At 44.4% G+C, this 24,913-nt stretch overlaps 1 protein-coding gene across 2 annotated transcripts in view; it reads right to left on the bottom strand.

Moving 5' to 3' along the window:
• Positions 1–22,491, bottom strand: part of LOC125295918 (collectin-12-like) — a 35,286-nt gene extending 12,795 nt beyond the window's left edge. Inside the window, exons 1-9 of one of the 2 annotated variants that reach the window (XM_048245511.1) lie at positions 22,047–22,491; positions 19,022–19,072; positions 6,422–6,544; positions 4,062–4,148; positions 2,895–3,938; positions 2,285–2,764; positions 1,612–1,754; positions 1,298–1,407; positions 89–171 (exon numbers count right to left, since the gene is read on the bottom strand). In XM_048245511.1, coding sequence (XP_048101468.1) covers positions 89–171; positions 1,298–1,407; positions 1,612–1,754; positions 2,285–2,764; positions 2,895–3,938; positions 4,062–4,148; positions 6,422–6,544; positions 19,022–19,072; positions 22,047–22,053 — 2,128 coding nt within the window. In that variant the 5' untranslated portion in view covers positions 22,054–22,491. Of the gene's footprint in view, positions 1–28; positions 172–1,297; positions 1,408–1,611; positions 1,755–2,284; positions 2,765–2,894; positions 3,939–4,061; positions 4,149–6,421; positions 6,545–19,021; positions 19,073–22,046 lie in introns of both variants that reach the window. The other variant, XM_048245507.1, reaches the window with a different exon arrangement.
• Between the last annotated feature and the right edge of the window lie 2,422 nt (positions 22,492–24,913).

The raw sequence follows: 24,913 nt of genomic DNA, 5'->3' as shown, positions 1-24,913 counted from the left end.
ATTATCCCCATCATTTAACACAACCTACTCTCAATGCCCTTTTCACAGATGAAGCCAATCCGGTCAGTGCAGAAGAAATCGTTCCAACTAGCTTCATGGATCAGCCCTGCGCAGTCCTCTCCCTCCTCATGCCCATGGCTCCAGTTGTCAGGCTGGCCTGGTTTCCATTTTCTGGAGATGAGATTCAACAAACATGATATCAATGCAGAGTGCACTGGAGATGTTTGTATATGTAATGTCATTATCACATGTCAGGATAGCCCAATGGAACAACTGAATTCACACCTTCTCAAATCCAAAGTAATAACAACTGCAATCCAATACAGCTATATAAAGCAACTTGTTTTCACTGATCAGTACTAGCAGATCAGATATCAGTAATGTTAACTCAAGTGAAAGCTATATAAAGCAACTTGTTTTCACTGATCAGTACTGTCAGATCAGATATCAGTAATGTTAACTCACTGATCAGTACTGTCAGATCAGATATCAGTAATGTTAACTCACTGATCAGTACTGTCAGATCAGATATCAGTAATGTTAACTCACTGATCAGTACTGTCAGATCAGATATCAGTAATGTTAACTCACTGATCAGTACTGTCAGATCAGATATCAGTAATGTTAACTCACTGATCAGTACTATCAGATCAGATATCAGTAATGTTAACTCACTGATCAGTACTATCAGATCAGATATCAGTAATGTTCAGTAACTCACGTGAAAGCTGGCAGATCAGATATCAGTAATGATAACTCACGTGAAAGCTGGCAGATCAGATATCAGTAATGTTCAATAACTCACGTGAAAGCTGTCAGATCAGATATCAGTAATGTTAACTCACTGATCAGTACTGTCAGATCAGATATCAGTAATGTTCAGTAACTCACGTGAAAGCTGGCAGATCAGATATCAGTAATGATAACTCACGTGAAAGCTGGCAGATCAGATCTCAGTAATGATAACTCACGTGAAAGCTGGCAGATCAGATCTCAGTAATGTTCAGTAACTCACGTGAAAGCTGGCAGATCAGATATCAGTAATGATAACTCACGTGAAAGCTGGCAGATCAGATATCAGTAATGATAACTCACGTGAAAGCTGGCAGATCAGATATCAGTAATGATAACTCACTGATCAGTACTATCAGATCAGATCTCAGTAATGATAACTCACGTGAAAGCTGGCAGATCAGATCTCAGTAATGATAACTCACGTGAAAGCTGGCAGATCAGATCTCAGTAATGATAACTCACGTGAAAGCTGGCAGATCAGATCTCAGTAATGATAACTCACGTGAAAGCTGGCAGGCTCCCATCAACCCATCTCCAGATGTTTTCTTCTTCGCTGTCAGTCAAGCCGAGCCAAAAGTAGCCTTTCCCTACAATTTGCTTTCGTATCCATTGCTAAAAGAGAGTATCACCAATGTTACAGTTGCGTGTGTGCAAACAGATGAGATGTTTATGATTGCCCAAATGTGGTACAATGTGTGTTTATTGCACAATGGTGTAAGAGTCTACATACGTCAGAGACCTTATTGATAAACGTTATTAAAATAAACATATTATTTAATCATGTATTCATCAATCTGACGTTGAGTTTTGGTGTACCTGCTCAGTGTTGTCATTAATAATGAGCATGGTGGCTGACTTGTTACTGCAGAGTTCTTTTGTTTCATCAAAATTTAGTCTCTCTGCTCCAGATGAGAAATAGTAGCATTGGTCTCCGAAGTTCCTCCACTGTAGTGGGCAACCTGTCAAAAATAGATGCTTTTTACACTTGGTTGTTCTGAAGTGACTTTTGTGTATTCAGTAGCAAAATAAGTCAAACAAATGTTGAGATGTTGTAATAGCAACCCTCTCATTTAAAAGAAAAAATAAATACATACATTTGAATTAATAATATAATAAATAAGTAAATAAATGCTTTTTTTTTTCCAATAAATGCTTTAACAAATGCATTTCTGGTGTTTTTTGAGACAATTTCAGAAAATGAGCAGAAGTGGAACATTAGTTGGAGCTAAGCAATACACACATTACTTTGATTGCATAAGTAATAAGGAGGATGAGGCAAGTTGAAGAACTTGAGCTTCATGAGAGAGTTATAGAACTCTAAATAATCCTTTGATGCAGCTGTAAATACTAGGTCACAGGTAGAATACCTGGAATCAATGTGCACATGTATAAGTAATCTAGCACTAAATAGCCCAAAACTACTACAGCACTGTGACTTGAGTGTTGTAATGAAGAGCTACATAATCACCAGTCCTATTTCTACTCTTACCGGGGAATGGTGTGGGCTCTGGGGCCTTGACTTGCTGCGGTACTACCGGGCCTGTTATTGTCTGACCAGGTAACCCTGGCAGCCCGGGTGGTCCAGGAGGGCCAATGGGGCCAACCTGCCCGCGTGGACCTTCTGCACCTTCAGCCCCAGCTGGTCCCCTGGGTCCCTGTGGGCCTTGTGGCCCCTGGGGGCCAGGCTGTCCATCTCTCCCTGGCAGACCCGGTGCACCCGGCTCACCCTTCTCACCAGGTGGACCAGCGCGACCTCCTGACCCTCTGGAACCCTTGGATCCGGGCGATCCCCTGGATCCAGCCGACCCTTTGAGTCCTGGTATCCCTGGAAGTCCAGGGGGACCTCTTTCTCCTTTGGCACCGGGTGCGCCTGTCATTCCCTTGTCCCCAGGGTCACCTTTAGGGCCTTGCTTCCCTGCTGGGCCTGTGGGTCCCTTATCACCCCGAGGGCCCCTTGGTCCAGGAGGCCCTGAAATAAAAAAAAATATGTATGCTTAATACACTACTGAAATGAATGAAATGAAAGTTACTGAATACCACTATATCTCACATGTACATTACACATTTCAGATACTCATAACTGGCATCACGTTCCTCACCTTGAAGAATGGTGAAGTTGGTGATGATCTGCGAGTGCTTGGTGTCCACCAGTTTCATCTCCTCCATGACCAAGGAGAGACTGCTCACCTCCTTGTCCAGCCTGGCCGCCAGCTCGTCCTGCTGGGTCCGGAGCTCGGTGCCGTCGGCCCTGGCTTCGGCCACGCTGCTGTTCAGCCCCAGCAGCAGGTCCGAGTGACGGGTGACCGTCTCGGTGCAGGACCTCAGGCCATTCAGATCCGTGCTGATGGCGCCGAGCAGCTGTGTGGTGAAGCTCACGTTGCCCGTTACGCGGTCCATGTCACTCTCCAGGCCGTCCAGGCGTGCCTCCAGCCGGTCGAACTTGACCGCAGTGGCGTTGTCATGGTCCCGCTGCCGGTCCATGAGCTCGCGCAAGCTCTGGTCGTGACCCTCAGACACAGACGAGGCGTTCTGCACCTGCTCGGACAAGGTACCGAGTTGTGAGCCCATGTCATCCAGGGCCTCGCCGTTGGATCGTGCGAGGGCAGAGTTATTGGCGGCCAGCACTTGGAGGTTCTGAACCTTGTCCCTCAGCCAGTCGGCGTCGGCCTTGGTCTGTCGGGCCGTCTGCTGCAGGCCCTGGTAGTCGTTCTTCAGCTTCTGCACGGCCTGGCTGGTGTCCTCCACCGACCGCTGCAGGATGCCGATCAGGTTCCGCTGCTGGGCCTGCGTGATGTTGAGGGCACTGATGCTGACCAAGGCGCGGCTCTGGTCCGTGGTCTGGACCAGCAAGCCCGAGTGCAGACGCTCCGTGTCTGCTTTCAGCCCATTGATCAGGGTGCTGTACATGGTCAGCGTGCTGTTCACGCTGCGGATGGTGTTGGCATTGCTGTCCAGCAGCCCCCGCAGGGTGATGTGGCCACTATGCATGTCCTCTCCCACTTCCCGTAGTTCATCCAAAGCTGCCTGGTTAATGTTCGCCTTATTGGCAATGTCATGCACTTGGCGCTGCAACATCTGAATGTCCGACTTAAAGGACATTAATTCACTGGTGGCGTTTTCAGATTTCTTACCTGTTTGGGCATCTGATTGGGGGATAAATAAAATGGTAAAAAAAAAACACATTTGAAAAAAAAAAAAAAAAAAAACGTTCCAAACCGTAGGCATGTAAAACATCAGTGTTATGTAGACAGTTTGATTATATTCACCCAGTTTCTTTAGGTCTGTCTCCACATCTGTAATCTTCCCTCCATAGCTCTTCATCCCTTCTGTGACGTTGTCCATCCTTTCCACCACTGAGGAGAACAGGCATCATCATTTAAGTCAAAATAGTTGGAGAATAAAGTAGGAGCAAGCGCTCATACCAAAATGAAAAGGATTTGTCCATTTGCACACACCTCTGACACACACACACACACACACACACACACACACACACACACACACACACACAGGAAATAGACGACACTTCATTTCCTCTGGAATGCAGAGTGGGTCCTGAGGGGTCTGTGACCGTCTGCCTGTCTCCTGAGCCCACAGTGGTGATTCCCGCCAGTCTTGCTGGCACCACCGCTGCTTTATATGCATTTTTCTGCCAACATGGAAGTCATACCTCAAAGCAATCTACAGGATGGAATGTTACTTCAGCTCTTAGGCCCTTTCTGCTGATAGCAGCTCTATTTTTATGGATTGCAGCTGTGATGTTCAAGGCAAGATTCAACTCTGACACTATGAGTCTGAACAAATGTTTCTGTATGCTATTAACTGATTGGAAATAACAACACCATAACATGAACACTAGAGGGCACTAGAACTGTGGAGTTTCTTACTTTGATTCTAAGATTAGCACATCAGTGTATTGGGTTCTACTAACACAAAGACCCAAGACTAAAAATAGCTCTTTAGGCATGCACTACTGTACATATCAGGCGTTCCTGAACCTTAAAGCCACCTTCTGTACCTTGATAGAGTCTCTTACGGACAATCATGTTCTATAAGACATTACACAAAGTCTAAATAGATGTATTCCCTAATCTATTTCCTCTTGGTCCTCTCATTTTGTTGTTTTGACATCTTTTTAGAAAATACAGACAGTGATTACAGACATCCAAGCAAGGCCCCAAGTGTTTTTGTTCTGGACAAGACTTGTGTAACCAAACACAAAACAATAATAACATGCAGTGAGGAGAAACATAACACCGAGGTACATTTCAAAGACTGGATGCTCAGCCTTCCCCTGGGGAAGAGACAGTGGGAGACTACCTCCCCCAGCCCTCTCTCTCTCAGTAATACAGCATTTTATAATACAAAGTAAGTGGTATTTGGAAGGGAGTTGAGTGTAGAAAACAATCAGGCCAAAACAATCCAACTCAATACATAGTTACACAATTGCAATCACAACCCATTAGCAGTCATGTATAACCACCTTGTCTATTATTTCTACATTTTATGTATGTCAGTGATTGCCTATCCATGACACATATACTACATGTAGCGCTAATACCTCGTGTCTAATGTTAGCATGCTCACTAGTTCCTCTAAAGCCGAGGGTATCAAGGATGACAGTGATGATCTGAAAAATCCCGTCTCAGATCTCAGTCAGAGAACACAAGGGCATATGCCAACCATCAGATCACATAAAAAACAGATTACACAAAACCACTTGGACAGATGCCCCATTTGTCAGTCAACCTGTGGTTCCTGGGGACAACAAATTGCTGCCAAGGCATAAAATCCGCACTTCAGCGGGTTTGCCATGCCGAGCTTACTGAGTCTGTTTGACTGGGTCATCTGGTAGAAATTAGGGCCTACAGAAACCACTGGAAACATGTGTGTTGGATTTAAATCAAGGACATGATGTGGACGGTGGAGCTCAGCTCAGAGCTCAATGCTGATAATCTCTAGGCAAAAGCATATGGATTCAGAGACAGAGTGAAATCCTGGTCGAAATGTTAAGTGATCACATCACAGAGAGTGTGTGAGAGTGGACTTCCCTTCTGATGAACGCACCACTGTCTAAATATGTTTCAGACTGAGAATCTTCTTCTGCTCAAGCACACAATGCAACACATATGATATGCAGTTGTTATGTGGAGCATGTTTGTAGGTGTTGTAATTCTAGAGGACATATATAGTGTATGTGCTTAACCTTTAAAGTCAAAATACATCCTACTGTGCCATTGTAATTACATACTTTGTGACTCTGTTGTATGTTGTAAGACATACTTTGTGACTCTGTTGTATGTTGTGTTGTCCTGGCTCAAACATGCAGAGGGATGAGTGGGTGGAAATCGGACATTAAGAAAGCACTTCTGCTGACAAACCAGAGTTCATCTCCGATACATATCAGCTGCCGGAGGATAAACATACAGCACATTCTCCTTCTGCTATCAAAACATAACATTTCACGAATCACTGGAACATTTCTGCCACAGTCTCTTGCTTACATTCTCCTCATTGTTGAATTTCTACGAGACTTTGAAGTCGAAAAGGACAGATTAATTGATAACGTAGGGAGCATAAGAGAAGAAACAAAGAAAAGAAAGATTGATGGGTTATCTGTCCTTACCTTTGTATCCCAGCACTGCTACGGCGATGGTAAGCAGAGCACACAGCACGTATAGAAGAGCAATCGCTGCCCTCAGGGCCCAGTCATTTTTACATTTAGTGCATTCAGTTCCTTCTTGGATTCCTAAAACAAAACAGCACCCATACAAACACATTCAGGAACTTTGTCTTAATTTTTATTTTTTTGTTATTAGTATCTTAAGTTGCATTTCAGCTATCAATTGTGTGAAGAGTCAAAACAACATGCTGAAAATGCACTTGACAGAGGGGCAACATAGCAACAGCAATTACACTAAACTAAGAGGAGGTCATTTTGAGTAGCATTCTCCTTCTCTTTTGTGAAATAGTGTAATGATTCCGGTAAAGGGGCCCTTCACTTGTTTTGCTTAGTCAAGGGGATCTCTATGGTGATGGCAGAGTAATCCAACATCCATGACTTCAGTGCATCTACTTGAACTGAGCCAGTTATGTATTACTCCTACACTACGCACAAAAGGTGGTTGCAGCCTTGATTTGCCAAAAGCGCTGCGATGCACAATAGGGAAAAAAAACTCAATAATGTTTATTTTTAAAAGACTGAGAGCATGGAAAAATTGGTTTTGTGAGGAGAAAAACTTGGAACGGTCCTGGGGGCTGACATTTTGTTCCGGGTCAGGACTGAAATGTCTTTCAGCTGAATCCAATGAGACTCCATCCAGCAGTGAGCAAAGACGTACCCCCATGGCTCTGTGGGTAATTCGGTTAGGATTTGGTAAACAAACGCGAGCAGACCCCACTATCTTTCCGAACGAGAGCCAGACATTCCACAGCTGGGATCACATCCTCACATGACTTCCTCGTACCTAACTTTATCAGGCTGCAGGGACTTTATCACCAGATGGCCGCTATGGCAGTCATGGTATCCAGCATGGCGCAAATGAAAGCCACAGGAGAGATGGGGGGTTGGAGAAAGGGGGATCGAAGGGGACAGGTCAGAAGGGGAGCCCCTCCTTGGACCCTTCACATCTGTGTAAACACCGTGGTCAAGTCACCTCAAAGGGCTCAGCCGTAGCCCCGGACATGGAACATGCCCCCCCCCCCCTATAGTCAGCACACTGGCGGTGGGCAGTCAGCAGCCTAGTTTCCACCAACTTAGTCAGCATGGGGAGCTATGTGGGGGCTCAGAGACCCACTCCCACCTCCAAACCATGGGGTACTAATCTATATGCTGCTTAAAACCAAACACACAGGACATAAACAAGCAGGGGTGGCCCTCAAGCTACGGGGCAATTGTATACATGTTAAGTACAGTGTGCTTTCATCTAGCTAAAAGAGAGAGAGAGCGAGAGAGAGAGAAAGAGAGAGAGAGAACTTTAATCGCTAAAAAAATCAACCAATTTGGCTTCATTATCAGATTTGTGTGCTGATGTAATTGTTTACTTCAGTTGAGGCCCATACGTTTTTTGCTTTCTTTTTTTCAGGGATACATTAACGGTCAAGTTTGTGGGTCTAGTGACCATTTATCTAATCAATAAGCAGCAAATGTTGGTTCCTAAGCACATACTCCCCATAATGGTTGAGATATAACACATCAGCCAGCTGTCATGGTGCACAACTCCAACATAGGTTTTCTTGGCAGCAGAGAGTAGTCATCAAATCCACTTAGCCAGAAGCTTTCCGTGTACTCAAAATTCTGAGAAAGGAAATGTATTTGAGCAGAACTTCTCAGAAAACAAGAGGTAAAATCTATTCTATATGTGACAATGCTGTGTGGCAATGTATGTGTTCTATGTGACTGACTAAACCTCAGAGTTAATTAGAGGTAAGAAAATTAAAAGGAATCTCACACTCTCTCTCTCTCTCTCTCTCTCTCTCACACACACACACACACACACACACACACACATTTCATGGCCTTCACCTATTAAACAAAGCCTGCATAGAGAGCCACATGTGGTCTCCTGCCGTGGACGGTCATACCTCAACCTTTTACAATGAGGCATGGAGTTGAACAACGGCAAGGGTGGAATGCTGCCAGGGTGTCCCAGTCAACCAGCTTGCAGTGGCTGGGCTGAGGCCAGGAAGTTCCCCGCGAGTAAATAAACAGGTCCTGCGCCTCCAAGGAGCTGAGCTATGGTGAAACACAACTCACTGACTCACTGTCGCATGACTACACAAAAAAAAAAAAAAAAACAGAACAGATGGAGAGCGAATAGACAGAGTTTTGGACCCGGATAGAATGGAGGGATTTTGGGAAAGTATCTGTTTGTGGTTAGGACCGTTCTAATAATATTTGTTTGTTATGTGTGTGTGTGTGTGTGGGTGGGTGTTTGTGGGTAGGTGGGTGGTATGCACAACAGGGGGTGGGGGGGTGGAAGGGGGTGTATTGTGTAAAAATTTTTCAACATTGCCTGATGTGGGGTGTTATTTTGAGATGAGGTAGGGAGAGAGCTCTGCTGGGCTCATGGGAGATGGGGAGAGGGGAGTGGGGATGGGTGAGTGGGTGAGCAGCCAGGGGGGAGTGGAGCTCAGCTCAGCAGAGGCCAACACTGATGCCTGTAAAACAGCTGTGTTTCATTTGGAGCTCAGGAAGTCGGTCAAAGAAAATTCCTGTACTTCTCCTCTGTGCTTTTTCTTCATCCTCGTCTCTTCGTGTACCTGGAATAAGACCCTTTCTCGCCTGGCCAGGTCGGACAAACCGCCGGTGGTGGAAATTTCCATGGCAACCAAGGGACAGTTTTTGCTCATAAAAAAGTCTGGATGACTTATAGACAGTGTCTCTGAACGCATACAGACGAAAAAGTGCAATGCATTACTCCAAGCTGACACACCGAATAAACAGACACACAGTCGCAGATGACAGAAAAGCTACAAATCCCCCCTGTTTACAACTTCATGGATATAGTTTCAAATCTATGGCCACCTCCGATGTAATTACACTATAAAAGTTCCAATTACATCAAAAGCTGCAACTACTATATGACTTCTTGCCAAAACATTCAACAGAACAAACAATCCAATGAGCAAAAACTAAGGAAGAGTGCAGTGGGTTTAATGAAGCACAGCTATGGAGAAACATATACATCCATTTTGACTGTTCAATCAGTGAGGAGTGATGAGATGATTTGAAGGATGATCTGACAAAGACTATGCAAACACAAATAGCTGAGAGGCCTGAGCAGTGGTGGAAGATAAACTAGAAGCAAATGAAACACCCTCCCTGGCATCCGAGGCCTGTGGATATTAGTCAGGACAGTCCAGCAGGGTTCAGAGACACAGTATCAGCACAAATCAGCACAAGGGCCTTTCATGAGCTGGGTTGCTTAGTAACAACAGGACCTTTTCGCCCTCTCGTGTTGAACAGAAACACAAACCCTCTCCCCAGGGAGCTCACGCAGCAGAGTGAAATTAAACAGGGCACATACGCTGCCAAAACATTCATTCAGTTGCACCTCCACATCAGCCGCGGATACGGGGATACTCGCGGATAAGCCTCGAGTGCCTCATGGAGCGATGCCGCAGTTACACAAGTAACACGCAGCGCGAGCACCCTATGCAACCTCCCATACAGAGTTCACCCTAACGGGCCCAATCAAACTCGTCCATTAACAACGTCTCCAAGGAATGTTAACAAGTGAGCACTCCCAGAGGGGTAGACAGGTCACAGAGGCAAACAGCCACATTACAACACATTCCTAAAACCCTGTCTGCAAAACTGCTGAGCACGGATAGCATGCAAGGCTAACATCTTTTTTTTTTTACATGCTTACAGGTTTATGACACTTTAAATAGGCATGGTCCCTGGCCCATCTGGTGCTTATTAAGGAGGGGGGAAATCAAAGAGTGTATGAGAACATTTGATACATCACCCTCTATGCCAGGCATGCAAGAACAAACATCTAAAATGTCAGCTCGTTTTACAATTTGGATGCTGGGGGAATGCTTTGGTTAATGGGGCCTTTGTAGAAATGACTTCCTCAGCATGCAGAAAAAACCCAGATTTGTGGAGACGGGGTAGGGGGTCGCTGTTGCTTGGGGTACTAATAACGCGCATGACCTTGTGTCTAGTCAGGAGACTTCTTTCTATTGTAGTCCTGTTTTTGCATGCTGTGTGTCGTCTCCCATGGAGGCTCTGAGCTAGTTCAGAAGCTGAGTAAGCTAAATGCTTGTGGTAATATGGAAAGATGTGGAAATGCACATTGACTCAGCAAGTGGGTTCTAGACCACTTCAAAACATAGCCATAAATAGCTTAGATGGATCTGTTACTAACTAGGTCAACTTTGGTCAAGAAGTGTCTGCTAAATGTAATGTAATAATAATAATAATAATAACTAACCAGCACACTTCAAACTTCTATTCCTGTAGTCTAGTAGAACTGAACTACTCCAATGAGCAATCTTGTTGCTTTTTCTTAGTGTTATGTCTTAAGTCTCAAACCCATATTGCATATAAGAAAACACAGGCTTTAGTGGATAGGAATGAAAAACATGGACTTTTTGTATTCAACATTTCAGCTAAACACCACAAAACGTTTTTGTATTCATTCAAACCCCGATGTGGGACCGTGTCAGACCACCACTGCACAAACATCACTCACTCACTCCCTCCCTCTCATAGCCTGCAACTATTCCTGGTGACATCAGGCGGATGGGGAAAAATAAAAGCCGCCTCTCGTGTGTGTAGCAATAGGGACCCTGGCACAGTCACCGGCCCACGTGTGGCCTGTTTTAGGCTACAATTGTTTCATGATGTGATAGAGGAGGCCATGCGCCAAAAAATAAAAAACGAGAATGAAAGAAGTCTTTAAAAAAATCCTTGTTAGGAATCAGACGGCTAAAAGTTCTTGGGTTCATGACAGGCCATCCACAGAGAAACCACAACAGCACCATGACAGCTGAAAGTGGCTTTGTTCATTTGGAAGGGAGATAAACGCATTCGGTGTCAGGCGTCAGGCATTCAGGCTCGATAACTGTTCAAAAGTGAGCGAGGTTCTGTAAGACTCTTGGTGTCAGATACAACCGTTTGGACAGACAAAGAGGCCACATATGATGCAGTCATAGTGGAGGGGGACTGTGTGTCTCTGCCCCGTGTTATCTTAAGACAAAAAGCACCAAATGGATCATTTGTCTAAATCTGGCAAAAGACAGACAGAAGGAGAGAGAGAGAGAGAGAGAGGGTGGCAGTCAACCAGCAGCTACCAGAACACTTTCTCTATGTTGCTATGACTGCAGAAGTGAAGCACAAACATACACAAAGTTGGACAAACATGTCACTCTAAATAGAGGCTACACAAGGTAAGAGCATTGACAAGATACATAAACATTTAGAATGATCCACATAAACATGACACTGTTATATGTGGCTGTGTACATCCTCTGCAGTGCTTCAAATGTTCACACAGATTACACACATAGCTTTGTGTGGAGTAGGCCTCCCACAGAGCTGTTGATGACGATCACTAATAAACATACTTTGCCAATTACACAATGAACATTCCAAGTTAATCCCAAACACAACTCAAGAGCCCATTTCACACAGCACACAACGTTGACAACACACTGCAAAACAACACAGTTGCTAAACGCTGCTCTCCAAGCACCTGCATCAACAGAGTCGGAGGTGCACAGTCGGACTTGACAGTGGGATGCATAAAACACACACAGACACATAAACACATGCACACGCACCTAAACATACAAACAAATAGTGTGCATGCAAGCACACAAACACACACACACACACACACACACACACAAACTCTTCAAACACTCAAACATGCACACGCACACACACAACCACATACCACTATTAGCTATCACTTATGTCATACTCAAGTACTACCAGTCGCAAACAGATGTCCTTCGAGTGCATTACTGATAAGCATTTGAACGCAGCCCAGGCTAGAGAGAGATGTTGAGTAAGCACATGACCCCTGTATCTTGACCTCTTTGACTTTGGCCGATAGAGAAAGAGAGGGGGGGGGGGTGAGGGGCAGATCAGAGTAGTTCATACCCTCATTAGCACCAGCCTGGAAGCCAGGACCAGGCCCTGGGGACTCCGCAATGGCCTAGCTCAGCGCTTTCGTCATCGCTGGAGACCTCAATGGCTCCAGAGAGAGAGAGAGAAAGAAAGAGAGACATAACAGGCAACGGCAATATGTGATGACGGCTGATGACACCCCCATGCTCGACCGCTAACAAAAGGGTGCGCGGGGGATCAGCTTGGCAGTGCTGCCGTGGCGCCCGTCCCAGCCCACGCACCCCCAGGCCCCCCGCGCGTCTCCCCCCGCCGTGGTGAAGGCAGCGAGGGCCTCGGCGGGGAGAGTTTGCTCGATGAGAAATCCTCTGCCGTGCCACCATCATTCACGTTCCATGCACTGCGAACAACAGTGTGCGGGGCCATAAACTCACTTTATTGGCCTGCAGGAAACAGGGCCAGCAGTGGCTCCACCCCGGCGTGTTTTCAGGGCTGGCATGTATAGAGTGAGGTCATTTCCAGGAAAGCAGGAACACATGCCTGCCCCCAGCACCCCCCCCCACACACACACACACATAAATGAGGCTACGGTACCTCATACTAGAGAGCTGATGAGGCCGGGGTTGCATACTGGCGTAATTACACAGGTTCCACTGGGAGGACTAAAAGGCTTCATCCAGCGATGTGCTCCTTTCATTCAAACTGGACAAAATACAAATACTGTAAGCTCGCACCTGGTCTCCTTACAGAGCATGCTATGTCAGTCCAGCATCAACAGCTTACGAAGTAAGAAAAGAAGGCCACACTTCTGCAGAGTCGGGGGTAAAAGTTCATTTTTGACACTGAGTCAAAGAAAAATTCAACTTACCTCACCGAAAGGGAGCATATTGGGCTTCGTTACACAAGAGAGGACAACAATAGGGGGCGTCTGTTGCATGAGCTAGCTCTGAGGGCTCACTAATAGGAGTAAATCATGTTTTCTGTCAATAGACTTTTACGCCATCGATGGCTTTGTTAAGTAACCGTTAAGTGATCAGTTTTCCACATCTGGTTTAACACCCTGCAGCTCGGCTTGGCCCAACACATACCAGGAACACAAAAGGGTCAGGCCTGTTACAGTAAGAGCGCTGGAACTGCTAACCATGAGTCACTTTGAATTGAAGCACTTTCATGTATCCCTCACACCCCCACAACCATCACCACAGAACAAAAATAAAAAAATAAAAAAACACTGGCAAGCTTTGTGTTACCATGGCTGCTATTCTCAACTAAATTTGTTTTATTTGTCTCAAGTTTGGTGCTGTGGAGAAGGAGGATTTGCCCTAAGCTGCATCAGCCCTCTCCCCGACTGCACATAAACACTAAAGAACACAAACACCATGGCGGCGGTGTGCGATTACTGAAATGAATGTTGTTTCTACACACGAGTCAAATGGAAACAGCACTGCTGCTTGCAGCAACCAAAAAGCAGCTGCGGAAAATAAAACATTTTTACAGGGACCAAAAAAAATAAAAAAAATAGAAGTGTATATGTTCCAGTTCCACAATACATTGTTGACATCTAAGGCTAAAAACCACCAATAGTGTTTGGAGTCCTTGAGCCCCTTTGCTGGCCGCCGCCTGGCAGTGTTTGGTCCAGCTGCTGTGGGCCAGAGCGGGACTGTGCTGCGGCTAGCAGAGCCTCAGCTGGTGGGTGGCCCACCACCGCAGAGACGGAGTTCCGACGCAATCAATAGCCATCTCGCTGGAGGTCTGTCTTCAAGAGGAAGACGGAGAGATGGAGAAAGATGGAGATGGAGCGAGAGAGAGAGAGAGAGAGAGAGGGAGAGAGAGTAGAAGAGGCCCACCCTGACAAAAGCCAGAGCCACCAGAGAGCACTCACCAGGCATCATCACCTCGTGCAGCCAATAAAACCACAGGACTTAAGCCTCTCTCTCTCCCTCTCCCCTTCTCCCTCTCTCTCTCCCTCTCCCTCTCCCCTTCTCCCTCAGACAGACAGACAGACAGACAGACAGGACTCCTAACCGAGAGCTTGGCGGCAGAGCACCATGCTAATCTACCAGCCCTAGTGCCCATGTCCATCTCAGTTTACAAACACCACCAATGATGACTGTACAGAAAAAGAGTACAAAACAAAACCTTTCCATCTGGGCTTTGGATGTCACTGGAATGTAACATCCAAACAGGGAGTTTAGTCTTAATGTAAACAGTGGGACACTTTAATAAATCATTACAAGCACAGCCCCCAGAGGCTAATCAAGAGCCCTGGCCAGCTCCATTCACTGATGCAGAGATCAAGACAGAGTTGAGCTTGGACTTCCCTTATCTAACTCGGGCACGCAAACGCAAATGTCTTGATAGAACTACATAAAACTAGTGACTGAAGCTTAGGTCTGATTATTCTCTCTCTCTCTGGCTTACAGACATTTGAACTCGGGGGGTGTCAATGGATATCAAATGAACGTGATGAAGATAATGACCAGCGTTGGACTTGCAGTCTGTTATGTATCTAGGCATGCGAGTGAGCGGCCTGACAAATGAAATGCTGGTGATATGCATACTGTGTAGATCTTCCAAAAGCTGAACAAACAAACCGTGAGTGTGGTCTAATTATTCTCCGCACTCTTGCACCTCCATTAATGTACTTCTCTTTCAATAGGGAAAAAACAAAACACAAGCTAGAAAAATACTGTGAGGCCTCCTGACTGACAGCCAAAATAATCAAAGCTTCAGAGACAAAGGCACCATGCCTCTGTGCTGGCCAGCTCCGAAAATGTGATCGCCAGCAGGGGCTTTGAATCAGAGCAGTGCACAGAGGGAAGAAAAAATACATATACGCATCTTTCTTTTGCTCCGTTTTTTTTTTTTTTTTTTTTTCAGCACAGGAAGCAGAGAGTTGATTTTGGACGTCTCGTGTGCCAAAAGACTTTCATTAATATATCAGACACAGTGCAGCACTTTCGGGGCAGCCTTTTATTGGTACGGCCGAAAAAGAAAAAGGCCCTAGCTCCATCACTAACATGTGTGTTGTTCTTGAACCGGAGCCAAGTCCTGCTGAGCAGGAGAGGTGCTCGGGACATCCATCATGCGAGCAAGACACCCTATCGCATGACGCCTTGTTACAGGGGTGATGTTTGTGGGTGAGAGCATCCCCTGGGGGGCGCATGCACGGTGGAGGAACGGTCAAGGAAACACTGCCTTCACCCCACACTACAGTGGCCCGGCAAGCCGATGGCGGCCCTGGTAATCCTCGACGGACATACTGGGTTACAGATGGGGGCGCTTTATGGCCTGTATTTATACTCGTCCGATGTGAGCTTAACATGAGATGTTTAGTGACGTTTGGGTTGCCTCTGATGCATTACGACCACCTACTAGTGTAACTGATCCCTCTTCAGCCGTATCTGTGACCAGAGCCTTAGAGCGTCTCTCTCTGGTCAAGTGGCCAGATGTTAGAGCTGGTCATCGGCACGAATCTGTGCGGCCTATTGCTTTTGAGCCTGCATTCTTTCAGGTCTTCTGAAAAGCCTACAGTTGTTAGCGTGAAGTCCTGCTTTAGCCAGGATCCAAACATCTGTTTGTTGGGGCTAATATTTGTTCCCCCCCCCCTTTTTTCATGAGCCTTCACTCATTGGCTCAAATGGGCTTTTAAGGACTCAAATTCCACCAGTTTGACCTGGCTCTGACCCTGGCCATTCCCTCTAACATTCTCCCCAGAATCTTCATGGTCTGCTCGGCAAACCTCCTGCTGGGATGCTGTGATTTGTGCCCTGGCTGGGCCTGGATCTGTGTTCATAAAGAACACCCTGTCCTCTCCCAGACCCGCCAGTACCACTCTCCTGATCATTAAGACAGATGGCCCAGATAAGGCTAAAGAGCCCTTCAGACAGATGGGGAGCTTAACCTGGGGGACCATGGTGGCATTTGAGATAAACGAATGTTCTGCTCATTTTCTCTTTCTCTGTCTGCCTGTCTTTCTCCTCTATCTTTTTCCTTCTTAATCTATCTCCCTATGTCTCCCCTCCATATTGAAAACACAAGCATGTAGTATTTCATCGGAACGATTGAGCACAAAAGTGCATGAAGAGCCCGGGGGTGGTACAATAAGCATTCTGAAAACATTCTCCTCCAGTAATAAACTTGTCTCAAATTAAAACCACTTGCTGTTTGTTTGTCTGGCAGACCCTGGCGGACTAAAAATGGCAGCGCGGTGCAAGAGCTGCCTCCGAGATGTCGCCTGGAACAGAACCCCCAGGGAACTCAAACCCCTATCTGGCCATCACAAGGCCTGCGGCTAACGCCTTCCACCCACACACGTTCATCTGCTAATCATTTCGTAATCATTTTCCAATCAAACTTGCCGAGACCCCCGGAGCCAAACGCTGTAAAGGTACACTCTGTTCCAGCTCCCCCGACCACAAAATCCACTTGCTTATAGCCTCTCCGTGCCAGGCACAGTGGTGAGACTTTAAACTCAGAGCACACAGTGAAATCTGGAAAACTAAAAGAGCTGACTAGAATGACAAGTTTGTCCAGAGTTCCCTTGATTTTTTTTTTTTTTTTATGATTTTTTTTTTTTGCCTGAGTAGAACAGGATTTGAATTTTTCCATTCCACTTTCTCATAGCCCTGCACAACACCATGCGTAGTAGTGGTGGTGGTGGGAGGGGGGTAGCAGTCGAGAGGTGCTATGGGACACCTTGTTTCCACTGGCAGGGTACCCACCCTTCGGGCAGACGCCCCTCGCCTCACCACTTCCTCTCCGCACAGCCTCTGTGCTGACTCAGCTGGGCCTCCAAGATCTGGCCTCTCCTGAGACTGGGCCCTCCCTTCGTCTTCCCACCAAATGGACATCATCCGCTCACACTCAGCCCACTTCTTCACTGCTGGGGAACAGAGACGCAGCTCTCCCTGCACGACGGTGATATCCTCACTCGCGGAACGTACCTATCGGAGAACCCGGAGGTGCAATCTCTCATGACTTCTTCTATCGTGCAGAGCATGTGCGAGGAGGCAGTGCCAGTTACGTGCGAGGTGAATGAGGTGCTGCCTGACGTGCTCTCTGAGCAAATGAAGGGTGTATACATGTCCACACCACTAGTTGACAGGGTTTTTAAGGCGCTTGCATGACAGGTGTTTCCAGACACGCGGTTCTGATTATTGCTGTTGTGCCATGGATGACAGACCTAGTGATAAAGACAAGTCTTTATTTTGAGAAGACATTCTGAATGGTGACCGTCGGTGTGTTTTGCGCCAGGTGGTAGTGTGTTTTGCGCCAGTGTATGAACATTCCTTCTGTGGAACTTCACTATGATCTGGGTTGACATGAATGAGCACAACTCTGAATGCCTTTTAAGAAAAATAACAAAATAACAAAATAATCAAGCGCCACACACAGCCATGGTACTGTATGAATTCAGTCTTAGGAGAACTGCACACCAAGAGGGACCCTGCACCCCATTTCAGCAGAGCACGTCAACAGGCCATAAGGAAAGAAAGAAATAAAACATGGATCCATGCAGAACAGGCACATGTATTGTAATAAGCTGAGTTCAAACATGAGCAAAGCCATGTGTTGCTTTCCTTTTTCACTTAGCTGTTGATTTTGGTTTGGTGGTTTTAGTTTTCAGTCAAACAGAAAACAGTTCAGAAAAGTACAGAAATGGCCACTATTGTTGTTCACTGACCAGGAATGTCAATGACAATGGCATTGTTACCCCCAAACTAATGATTGGGCTATAGAAACCTCAGAATATTTTGATGGTTCTTTTTGAATTTTTGAACTGTTGTATGCTTCCACCATACATTTTGTTTGGTTAAGCCATAGTGACGCTTCATTCCATTCAGTGTGTGTGTGTGTGTGTGTGTGTGTGTGTGTGTGTGTGTGTGTGTGAAAAAATCTAGGATATTCAAATGATGTGTGAAAAACATCAGAGTGTGAAATTTCATATAAGGAAACAGTTTTAAACAGAGATTTGTGGATGGCTTTCTGCTTCACAAGTTCAACCTCAAGGCAGCTAGTTGGCTGAGGCTAAAGCCTGTCTCATTGGATCAGACTCTTCACATTTGCCAGGTGTTACTTTGTCCAGAACCAGGATTAGCCCAAACAATCAGCTTCAGCTATCTGTGGGACAGAGCACTGACTTAGAGAGATCAGTCTGAAGATAAGCCTTCATTCAGACTACAGTCTGCAAACTGCAGCGCTTCAACTCTTCATCATGGTGAGACAAATAGGGCCTGGGCCCTTGAGTGTGTGTGTTAAGACCTCTGGCAAAAGAAGCACTTCATACTGCTTTGATGTAAATTCAAGTTATAGGCACGCACACACAGCAGATAAATCTGTCAGTGTTGTAAACGCAAACTGAACAATGCTAGAGGTAAATTCAAAACAAAGCAGGAGAGAGAAATGCATGAGTAAAATCCCTTCTTCATTCTTTGGCGCACTTATCTCCCTGATGATGTTAGCATGTGCTCCTTCAAACAGCTGCAATGGTGGTCAGGACATGACCTCTTGCTACTTTTAGCCTGTTCTATCCTTTTGGCATAATAAATCTTTTGTTTTTTCTCCTAATAAGTTCAATATGTTGTCATCAACAATACTGCTTAAGTGCTTTTGTGTCCCCAGTCTGCGTAGCTGTTTACTCACCAAACCTCTTGTAGCCAAAAGACTGCACTTCCTCCTCATCTGCAAAGTCGTCTGTAAAAATGATGACAGTAACAGGCCTGTTAGATACCTTAATAAATACATTGGAGCACTCTGGGTTGCACTCTCTGTGCATAAAAAATATGCTATATAAATAGGGACTTACTTACTTACTAATAGTAAATGGTCTTTGCGAATTTGCAAACATTTGAGTAATATTGTTTGTAATAGCACATGTTATATAAGACATATAATAACTTTTTGAACGGAAAGCAACTCTGTATTGTGGATCATTTTAAGAACTGGGGACAAGAGATGGTCAAAAATCAATACTGTGATTTTACAATCTCACTTAAGAGTTGTTTAACTGCAGGGCAAGTTTTCAGAGTCTTCAGTTGGTGCCAGCAGTCTGGAAACTATCAAAATATATGGTACAGGATGTTATTATTCAGAGGTCATAATTCTTTGTTCGCGCATGTGGTCGCTTGTAACAGTTCTGCAGATCAAAATAACACTAAGAAGAGTGGACATTGTCCCTCTGCAGGTTAACGAAACCACAGCATCACCACATCCTCTGTAGGAAAAGCAAGGCTCCTTGCTTTTTGGGACTCCATCTCTTGGCCTCGCTGTCAGCCAATAGGCGCCTTTCATGTGGCTAGGCAGCTCATGGGAAAGGACAGGGGTGACTTCAGGAGGTTTTATGTGTCATTGTCCGTGGCCAGAGAAAATAAAGAGAGCACACATGTTTCTCAAGTTCCAGGCCAATACAAGCCCCCTCCCCAATACTAAACCGAGGGGGTACACGGCACCAGAGAGAACCCCAACAGTGACCGACCAGAGGTCTTGCTGTCCCACCAACTAGACAAGCTCTAAGGTTCATCTCAACCGAGAACAAACAGCAAGATTCTGGAAATGGAAACTGTAGGAGCTCTGAGGAGCTTGTTGAGATCCAAGGCCAAGGAATGGAGGGATAATGTTAGCATTAATCAGGACTCTCTCTCCTCACCATCTGGCTCTGTTCATGGAGTCTGTAATCTTTCCATCTTGATCTTTTGAGAAGAATGTGTACTTTAGAGGTTTCTTCAGGAAAATTCTAAACAAGGCACTAACTCCCAGGTTGCTTTTGTCACAGGATCTATTCATATTAACCATCAAGCCATCAAGCAGTTGTACAACCAAGATGCATTTCTGTATAGGGGAACTGGAGGGTACACCAACATAACATTTGAAATCAACTTTCAGTTACTGTAACTAATAAAGTCTATCCTTATCAGTTAGAAATATCACAATGCTACTTGCCTATCAGATGTAAGACTAAGTATAATCACTTGAAAATTAAACTTTGTGGTTAATGCAAGAGTGTTGTTAGTAGGTAGGTTATAGGCAACATGGTGACCTATGACATGCCTTAAAATATTGTGCTACTGATATATATGCATAATTCCAACTGCTAAAAATATACTTATATATAAAAACTATATCTTTTCTTTTTGATATATCCTTATATCATAATCTTAGACAGATTATTTGCTCTCATTTGAGAGAAATTTAAACAAGAAATGCTGACTAAATGTAGTTCTCCATCTGAAACTAATTTTGGTAGTCCTATTTCAGCACTCATCCCTGGGTGACAAATGACATTTCAAGGCTCTTTGTCTTCTTTCCTAAGTTAGAAATGACTTTATCTGGCAATTATTTACAACCGCATCTGTATGCGAATGCTCATCTGATAATCACATCATGTTTTGTCTTTATTGAACTTTATGTGTATATCATCTAAAAGTATTAAAAATAACAAAATGAGAGCTTTTTGAGGCAGGAATCACACTTGAAGCAAATAAATAGGCCTACTGTATAATGTGCCATTACAATGTAAAGGTATTTTAATACTTGCTAAAATTCCATGTTTCTTGGGTAAAAAAACACTTCATTTTCCACCAGATGGCAGCATAGTCATAGGCCTACATCTACCAACATTATGGAAGAAGACAAACTTAACCTATCTGTGTGTTGTCGGGTGACGCGTTATTTTGAAAATTATTACATTCTTTCCATTTAGGTCACACAATAATATTTTTACTTCAGAGCGATGGGAATGTTATTCGTTTGTCAACTCCTTAAAAATGGACAACACAACCCAAGTCAGCCTTCTTGGAATGCCACATGGAAATAATCGAATTCCACTGTCGTCTCATCTTCATGCGTGGGGGTTAACACTTAACTCTTTAGGTCTACACGTGGATTTTTCGATAACATTACGCGCTACCTATCAAAGTTTGCTTGGAAATTATGCACTTTTTGGCTTCAGGTTTCAGGTCAGATCATGGCTCTTTTAGCATAAGGCTACTTTTCTATCGACCAATTGTACCAGACGAACTTCACTTGGAAATGTCAGTGTCAGCATCTTCGAGACTTGCATCAGAGGTCGTGAATACAGTGGAGCTTTTCTTTTAATTATATAATCCTGACTCAATATTTCCCGGCCCTTCGCATGCACCTCTTACGCTTCTGGTCTCTCTGAATTCATCCTACAACTAACGGTATCGAAGCATTTCAAATAGCCTCGTAGGCCTACTCCGCGGTTACAAATATTTCGGCGAACAAGCACGTTCAATTTAACAATAGGCGTAAGCAACTGCAAGGTAAGTTAGGCTAGAATTAAGTTTTCAGGGCATAACAATACGGAGATTTGATAATAATTCCAAATGCAAAAATGTTTGGAGTAACACAAACATTTTTAATCCAGAATTGTTATGCACAAGCTAACTTGTTCCTTTAAACTTCTCTTCCTCAAAATGTCTTCTAGCTCCATTAAAAATGCAAACAATTCCACAACCTTGTCCCCACGAGCGTTTAATCGCATCCAGATGTCACACACACACAGGAGTTGTACTCATGTCTCAAGAGAAAGAAAAGAGTATTCCATTGACAAACCTACTAGTTTGAACAGAGTTGTGAGGCACTTTCAGTCCTGTTTTCAAAATGTAAGTGATACTGGCATAATTTTATAAACAGCGTCACCCCTTACCTTTCATCGTGTTTCACAGAGATGCACCGTTTCTGAGCGACACTTGGGTCCGTCGTCACATCTATTGCATAGCAATAGCATTGGCTCAAGAGTGTCACAAGAGCGCAGATACACTCTCAGACCACTGTCTCCTTGTTCATGCAGTGGCACACCTTAGAAAATGTCCCAAAAACTTAGGGGGAAACAGATGGATGCCAGCCACCCACCTGAAGCATTCGCTTTCTTTGACCTCCCGGACTTGAAAAAGGGGAGCCTGGAAGAATAGGGAGTAAATGGATACCTACAAAAATACTAGGCTATAATTAAAAACTAAACTTCTATTTAGGTGACGTGTATACTCTCTCCCGTTGAAGTTCGCATTCGCTTTCAAAGGAGCGTAAGTAAGGGTGGGTGTCTCTATTCTAGCGCAGAGCCTGCACACGGCGAGCGAGCGACCACAAAAACAGTTGGAAGATGGAAAAGGAAGTGGGGAGCCCGTAGGGTTTCAGGGAGACCACGTGTTTTCTTCATTTGTGCAAGCCTTGTCCATGTCTTATTGGAGAACCAGGTGAGGACCATGACCTGAACAAGACTGCATTGTCTGGCACTGGCACAAGAAAAAAAAAATCATGATTGGATGCAAAGATAAATAAGTGTTTCCACATTTATAATGTCATCTATATCCCCATCCCCTTATAGAATGGTAAACATTTCAGTGCATTTTTATACTGGGTTTACAAAAGGTTTCAGAATGGATACATTCATCCTTAAAACATTCAAATTATACTTTGGAGTAGCTGCAGTGGAAGGACACATTTAGACAGGAAACAAAAAATTGCTTCAATGTGAATGGTTTTTATAACATGTATATATCTATTCAGAAAAGATGGCTGGTAGCTCTAGTTGTAGACGTATCTACGGTATTGGGTGCTCTTGGATAAGGGGGATCAGTCCATTATAAGAAAGATATCAATCCAGGCACTCCAAATACGGTGACAGTGCAGGGTATGGATAATCTACGTCATATTAAAAAGCCAACATGGAGTTCTTCATAAGGGCATAGGCCTCACCTAGTGACATGAGGTCACATGACCTTAATACATGATTCTAAAGGTACGCATCACACCATGGTGCCCTCCCCATAGAGTAAACACCATAGCTCAACAGGTATTTAGACCAGGATACTCCATAACATTTACGTGATGTATCCAGAAAGACTCTCTGCCCTCAGTTGTGAATACTAAGCCCTGATTAAGACCTCTGAGTTAAGTCGAAAGATGTTGGCTTTATAATATGAAGTAGCCAGTTACAAGAAAGGCTTTTTAAAATTATCCACATCCCTTCTTCGCTGTCACCATATTGGGAGTGCCTGGATTGATATCTTTCTTATAATGTATCTAACTGTTGAACAGCAACAAAAAATAACTTCTGTCAACTGTAACATCTCACAAAGTATAAAGAAGACGTCACACCTTGATAAGTTACACTGCAGGTGCTGCTAGCTATTTCACAAAGTGCAGCTAAGTATGAAAAAGAAAAATAGTGCAACTGCAACACAGATCCAAACTGATCAAAACATCAGCTCATCAATAAACTGGTTGGCGTTCGTAAGCGAACACTGTTAAGCGCTAAACGACAACAACATCAACAACATATCCCTGGCTGTGTGTGGAGCCAAGGCTTCCTGTGGTTTAGAATGAAACAAGGCACATTGCCATCTCTGAGAGTATCTTCAAATCCAGCCCTGGCCTCAGTAATCTCATAGGCCATACTAACCAGCAAAGGACAGAAATTTCACACACTTATTGTTTAATAGGTTACCATGTTCTATCACATACTTGCATATATTTAACTCATGCAATACACTTTACAAGTGACAGCACACTGTCAAAACGTCAAGGCAATCAAGAATCAGTCGTGACGATATATTTCAGCCTATTAGGTTGATGTTTCAGCCATGGATTGAATATCCTTTCAGACCTAATTCAGAGGAGATGCTGTGCCCACTCATGATGTGGTCTTTTGTGGTTTACCTTTACATGAGTCTGGCACAGGTATGCAGCGCTGAAGATAAGCCAGTTATAAAAAACAGGTGGGAATGGGGTTAGCTGAGCCCAGGCCTGGCTAGGCTCTTGGCTGTTTCTGATTAGCAGGCCGAGACGACTATTTTCTGGGTCAAGGCTTTGAGAAAAGGGCACATTTTAATGAGCTGGGGGTCACTAATAAGAAACTGAAGGGGAATGTGTGCATTGCTGTCCATCTTCTACCGATGATGGCAAAAAACCCACAAAATTATAATTGCAAACTCCTCATTTGCATCCCGATGTGTTTTAGTGTGTCATGAGGTTCATGTGCTGCTTACAAATACACACACACACACACACACATAGTGTGAGAGAGAGAGAGAAATAATTTAAATATATTATATTATTAGAGAAATATTGATTATTTTATTTGGTGTAACCAGTACTGATAAACACAACACAGCATCCAAATATTCACAAAGAGCCTGTTATGTTTCACACTGTGCCAATAGTTACATAAATAAATAAATATGTATGTTAATACACATACACACACACACACACACACACACACACACACACATTTAATTCATTTTGATAGATGTTTCAGAAATCCTTCCTGTTTCAAAACTTTCCTTGAAATAACTGATGAGGGATGTAAAATGCAGCTCGTCCTATTCACCTCCACAAGCCCACTATTAAAAGTGTAGTCCACAATTCCGATGAAAGGGTGTTTTGAGTACAACAGCCAAATAAATTACACTCATTCTTTCTGTGTTGCTGAAACGTGTTGATTGGCTGAATTTGTTTATGAGTTGGTCTGAGTCTGTGTTTGTTTACACTTTACAGAACTATACAGTGTGT

Source organism: Alosa alosa, chromosome 1 (assembly GCF_017589495.1).
Source record: "Alosa alosa isolate M-15738 ecotype Scorff River chromosome 1, AALO_Geno_1.1, whole genome shotgun sequence".
Taxonomy (NCBI): Eukaryota; Metazoa; Chordata; class Actinopteri; order Clupeiformes; family Clupeidae; genus Alosa; species Alosa alosa.
The sequence above is the reverse complement of the archived record's forward strand: the minus strand, read 5'-3'. Positions and strand labels throughout refer to the sequence as shown.